The sequence below is a fragment of the Acartia tonsa genome, chromosome 13, assembly GCF_053477335.1.
Source record: "Acartia tonsa isolate MP-2025a chromosome 13, ASM5347733v1, whole genome shotgun sequence".
NCBI classification, from domain to species: domain Eukaryota; kingdom Metazoa; phylum Arthropoda; class Copepoda; order Calanoida; family Acartiidae; genus Acartia; species Acartia tonsa.
The window spans coordinates 25,341,354-25,347,638 of record NC_137272.1 but is presented as its reverse complement, the minus strand read 5'-3'; the positions used below and the strand labels follow the sequence as shown (position 1 = coordinate 25,347,638).

Below are 6,285 nucleotides of genomic sequence, written 5' to 3'. Positions count from 1 at the left end.
ATAAGGTGGGGGTGAAAAGAGGGGAAGGCAGGCATAATTGATTTTAATTCTAAGGGGCATATTGACACCCCCTTTTGCATTCGTATAGTTGAAAACCTATCCTAACAATCAACCTTTTTAGGGTATAGATTATTTTTTTTTCATTAAATATTAAGTCAATAAAAAAGGCGACAACGTTTATATGTAATGAAACTAATAACATCGAAACTGCTAATCCTCCTATCATATAAAGTAGTAAGGTTTTTTTTGATTGATGCTTAAGATCTCAATAACCACTTAACTGATTGAAATATCCTTTTTAGGGAAGATTCATAAAGGTCCTGGGATGGTTTTAAGCTATTTTATATTAAAATTAAGCCTAAGGATGGTTTTGAATTATTCTATGTGTCTTTCACACCCCTTGGAATACATTCCCCTAGATGATAGGGGCGCAGCCACTAGTATATTAAAAACATACAGACAAGCAAAAAAGCGGATTGACAATTAGCATTACAAAGTAGCTTTGTTGGGTAGAGAAATACTTAATTTTTTTAATTTTGAAGATAAAAAATCACGCAACTTTACAGAAAGAATAAAAAAAAATCTATGAATTTTTACATTTATTTAGTTCTAACAAAAATACACTGGACAGTCAAAAAACATATTTTAATACACACAAAAAACATCATTTTATTATTTAATAACTAGGTAATATAATTCTAATTAATATTCTTGACAATCTAACATTTTTGTTTTGAGGATTTAGTAGGGTAAAAGTATAAGAATTAATGAAAGATTTTCAAGAAAAATAATTATGGTACAAAAAAAATACATTATGATAGGATTGCTTTAATAGCAATTTTTATAGGATATAAATATGGTTTGGTTGGGGGGTGTTACGTGATATACAGTATTGTACTAAAATAGGAGATTTAGGATAATAAAATAATTTTTAAAATTGTTAGGTGAAATTATGTAAAAAGATAGGTATACTGAAATGTTAAAGTTCACCTATGTGATTATAAATATTAATGGTATACCTATTTGAAAATTTTTGCTATTTCTGGGCTTCTACTAAAATTAAAGCTATTTTAAAGGAGATTTTTAGATTTAAAAATTTGGTGAGGGCAATACATATTTAGGAAGAAAAGGAAATAATTATCTTGGTTGTATGAAAAATCAGTTATCTAACAGTTTCATAGTAACTTGACTGCAAACAAGCCATATTTGTCGTATAGGCCTATACAGCGGCAACTGATTCTAATTCGGCCTGTCCACAGACCAATCACTAACAAACGGACTGGTTTTTAGATTAATATTATTTTGTTTTTTGATATAAGGCGACTAGAATTAAAATATGCCCAAAGATTTTTTATAAAAATGAATGACTTGAATTTTCAGAAAATTGCCCACAATTGAAAAGTTATCACAATGTTATTAATTTACTAATAAAAATTGGTTATTAATTATAATTTTAAACAAAAATAACTGGCTTTCTGTTCTTTACTCGTCTTCCCTGACGCCTAAAAATATAAGTATTAAAGTAAAATGATAAAAGTGACTATATTTTACTTTCCCTACATGGCAAAGTCCCTGTCCCAATTTTCTATTATGTCTTTGAAAATCTGCGGAAAGCAGGAAAGGTAAAATTTAAAGTTTCAGGAATTTTTACATTGTCGAGATGAACACTGAACTGAACAAGCAATCAATTGAGAACCACAATGCTATTGATTCTATAAAACAGATGAACTTCCTTAACCAAACCATTTAACTGGACGACCTTTTTGTACAAGACCTAACTGTTTATTAATGTACTTGCTACTGTTTAGGGGTAAGGGTATTCACCTTACCCTTACCCTTAATTATCACATGCCTGACTTATCAATACTGTAATTGTAGAAAATATATTCAACATCTTTAGTATGACACTTTTGTGTGTCAGACTCGAACCCGACAACCCTGGGCGGAAATACAAAATTGAAATTTTTAGTTTTCTCTTTGCCAAACAAATTCATTGGTCATGAACGTTTTGTCACGTAGGAATGAAGACCCTATTGTATTTTTTTAAAAAGAGAGACTACAAAATATTATTTCCAATAAACGTACTATGTTTAGACATTATAGTGAGAATCACGAACGAAGATAAGTGTTCCTAATGGTATTTTCTTATGTCAGGCTTATGTAAGCTTTTAGTTAAGTATCCCTTTGAAGTTTCTAAGTTATTGTTAAGTATTCCTAAATGTAGTAATGTTAAGTAAGACTTAGGGAAGCTTTAAGGTACCTGATGAAGTTTACTAGGGGTTCCTATTTTGTTCTTAGTTACATTAAGTTAGGTCAAGAAAAATCAGGTTTGATACACGAGTACCTTTTTGGTTATGTCTTAAAACAGCCAATTGTTTTTCTAACTAAAGATTTTTAAAAAATATTTCTATCTTTTTTAAGTTTTTGAGCACAGTTCCTTGTAAATTCTGCCACATACATCCTATCTGTGTTATACATAATAGCAATTAACCATCTAAGGCCTCTTTAAAGATATTTTTTTATTTTCATAATTATAAGGAATGGTTACTTCAAAATATTTTTTATAGGGTGATTTTTTTAGTTGAAAATATGGTAAATTAACCTCCCCAATATATATAAAAAACACAAATCATATTCAAATATTGGAAATGGGCAGGTGTGCTAAACATTTGCAAATTATTTTTTTTTCGTTAAAATGAATGAACAACAAAATAGATGTAATTATTTGATTCTACATTTAAAGAGCTATAATTCAAATTTTATTACAATGAGTACACTTTTAGTTATTTATAATGTTTCTTTTTTTCTATTTATGTAGACGAAAAAAACTTTACTCTAATTAAGACTTATCTTTCATATTTTTAAATTTTATTTTTTAATTATTTAATTAGGGTTACATAAAATTACTTAGGTATACTTAAAATATAAAAGGTATCTTATCTAGTTAAGTCAGGTAGAAAGCAAGTACAAATTCTCATTTAATCCAGGGAGGGAGGGATCATTGGGCTTTCTAAAATATTACATTAGTCCCCAAATTTGTATTATAACGTTTTCTTATTCAATAGCTTAATAACTTTTGGGACTTTTTTTCGAAATTTAATTGGTATGTTCATAAATCTTAATATCCAGCCGTTTCAACCACTAATTGTACAGTACAAGGACGTCCAAGCCTTTTTTATATGGGGGGGAGGTAGATCAAAATTCAAAAATTTTGCCTAGGCATCCCAAAATTCAATTTGGGCGGGGTATCAATTTATCTACTATTGTCTTATCCCTTTAGATCCCTGATTTCATCTACATTTAACTGATTGATATAATATTCATTTGTGTTCCTTCAGATGCGCTAAAATCCGTATACTAAAGTAGCAGGATGTTTATTTGTCTGTGTGTCTGTACCAAAGGATCTCGCTAAACGCTGAACTGATCGGGTTCTCCTTAATATGTAGATTCTAATGGTTTCTGGGAAGGTTTATGACTATTTTGGGAGAGGGTACAACCAACCTCCCAAGAGAAATGACAAAAAATCGAAATATTTAAAATATATGGGAGACTTCATTGTAACATAAAGAGAATTATCGTAAAATAAAGAAGTAATGTAGAGACTTTAACAAATAAAAACATCTAAAGTGCCACTAGAGGCCTCTAGGGGCGTAGCTGCTATTTTAGAAATAAAGTAAAAGTGAAGGTAAATACAATGGTCATAAAAAAAGAGATATAATCAAGGATGTTTAAAATATCTTGCTAGCTTCTGGAATGAATAGGTTTCTTTTCATGGAAGCTTCTTATATGCCATTAGTTATATTTTAAAAAAAGGAATCTTATTCTTGCTTTAAAAAACTTTTAAAGATACTAAAAACTGTTTTCATGCGTAGTTCTTAGTCCAGTCCTACACACACAGACAGACATACACCATATCTTTTGGCTACCCCTCTAAAGATATTAGATTTATATGAATTGCTTCAAAATGTTTTGTACAGGATGATTTTAAAAGCGAGGCTTTTCTATAATTAGGGTCGGTCCGTCCAAGATAGATAGCTTTTATTTGTTAATTCAGGCATGTTAGAATTGTCCTATTGATTTCAAACTTTGCATGATGATTCCTGTAGTAGTTAGGTACGATTTAGAAAGCATAGCAACTCTATAATCATCACCAGAATGTCCGTACGTCCATTTTAAACATGTTGATTTTTCTACTTTTTTAACAACAATTTTTTATGTGATCTAATTATCCCTTTGATCTGCTTTTTGGTATATTGATTCCTGGGACAACAAAGAACAATAGTATAAGCAAAGCAACTCTATCAAGTCCTTAAAATGTAAGTATGTCCATAAACATTATTCTGTATCAAGCAGTTTTTCAACAAATTTACTTACAATTTTGTTTCGACTCGTATACATTTATATTCTGATTATTCAGTTCTGACACTATACAAGTGTTAATGTTTGTAATTTTTTCAAATTAATTTCGTTATTGGTATAAGCTGGTAATAAATAGCCCATTGTCCCCTCTTTCTCTATTAAAATAAAACATGTGATGTTTTATTAGCAATTTTCTTAGCACAGTAAAATATGTTTTCAGTGTTCTCTTTTCCCTAAATCAACACTTCATAATAGATAGGCGAAGCATTGCCTTAAAAAAATGTAATCAAAAATAAGTCATTTAAAGCTGTCATTCAAGATTTGAAGAAATAAAGGAACACCAATAAAGAAATTATCAAGTAAGAATTATTAAAAGGTATAATCTAGATACATACTCCCAAATTCAGCCAATAGGAATACAGGGGAGGATCAATCTACCATAATTTGGTTAGAAAGAGCAATTATCCTTTGATATCATTCGCAAAATGAATCATCTATAAATAGTCTTTCATAGGATAAGCCTTTGCTTTGGTCATATGGTTAAAAAATTTCTTCCCTCGCATGATTTAAAGCATATATGACATAACATATATAAGAAGTCATCTTTAAATAGTTAACTTTCTTGGGATAAAGTTACCTCTTTGGATATTTCTTATTAAGTTTCACAACTTATTGGGCCCGATTTACCATCTAGATCTACTATATCTATTGGTTCATTATACTATACTTTTGTACTTTCTTGGTAGAATATTTTTTTAAAGGTTATTATTTAAAACAGCTAACTGTTCTTTTAGCTAAAAAATCATAAAAATTATATAGCTTTCATTAGTTTTTAAGTAGTTTCTATTCAAGTCCTGTCTGTGTTATACTTAATAGCTACAACCCCTCTAAGCTTTAAAGTTGTTAGATTTATAAAGAAAGGTTAAAAAAAAACGTTTTGTAGAGAGTGATTTCTGAGCTTGGTAAAGGCACCATGTAAAATATAGGTAAAAAACATGACATATAATCAAATATTAGAAATAGGCAAGTGTTGAACCTATGATACTTTTTTGTTAAAATGTATGAACATCTATATAGATGTTAAAATTAAAATCTACAAAGAGCCACATGTTAACAAATTTTATATGTTTATTACAAAGAGTAGCTTTTAGTTCTAGATGATCTATCCTTATAGTTTGTTTTTCTATTATAGTAAAATTAAAAATAATCCACACAAAGTTTTGTTGAAAAAACATCAAATTGTCATCCTAAGAAAGAATTTTATTTCTTATTATTTTTAAAATTAGTTAAGGTACCTTTTTTTGATAAGATACCCTAGGATTTTTGATGGAGAAGTGGATCAAAAGGGATGATTCATATAAGGTAGGGGCATCGAAAATAGGAAGGGGATTAAGCTACCTTTACATAAATAGTTAGGGATTCCTAAACCTTTCTTTGCAAAGAAAGCAGGTAGAAATTAATAGGGAAGGGTGGTGGTGGGGGGGGGGGGGGAGGGTTGATAAAGGTTACTTTCAAATTTATGTAAGCTTTTTTAGTACAACTTTAAGGTAGGCTTACATTAAAGTTAGCGATGCCTAAGGTTCTTAATTCAAAAGAAAGCAGGTAGAGGTGGGAAGAGCTTTGACATCCAATGAATAGATATATAAGATCTAGATGGTCTTTCTGGCACCAAATTCTGTCATACATATAGAGGTGTAAGACAAACCCTTTTGTTTATTTGTAACTGTATAAGTTTCATTTTGATAATTTCAGCAACAAAATGTTTAGATGATATAAATTTCTGAAATGCTTTTGATTATTTAGATGTATTTGTTTAAATTCAATAATTTGGGCAACAAAATTTTTAGATGATATATTTTTTCCTGATTCTTTAGCTTTAAATACTCTAGGAAGTAGTCCTATAGCCAAAAACCTGCTAAAAAGCAC

General features: G+C 29.5%; 1 protein-coding gene across 1 annotated transcript in view; it reads right to left on the bottom strand.

Annotated features, from left to right (window-relative positions):
* Positions 1-586: 586 nt before the first annotated feature.
* The window catches only part of LOC145303937 (uncharacterized), a 54,587-nt gene continuing 48,888 nt past the window's right edge, over positions 587-6,285 (bottom strand). The window contains exon 9 of the mRNA XM_080145602.1: positions 587-1,502. Within this exon, the coding sequence (XP_080001728.1) occupies positions 1,454-1,502 (49 nt within the window). The 3' untranslated portion in view covers positions 587-1,453. The remainder of the gene's footprint in view (positions 1,503-6,285) is intronic.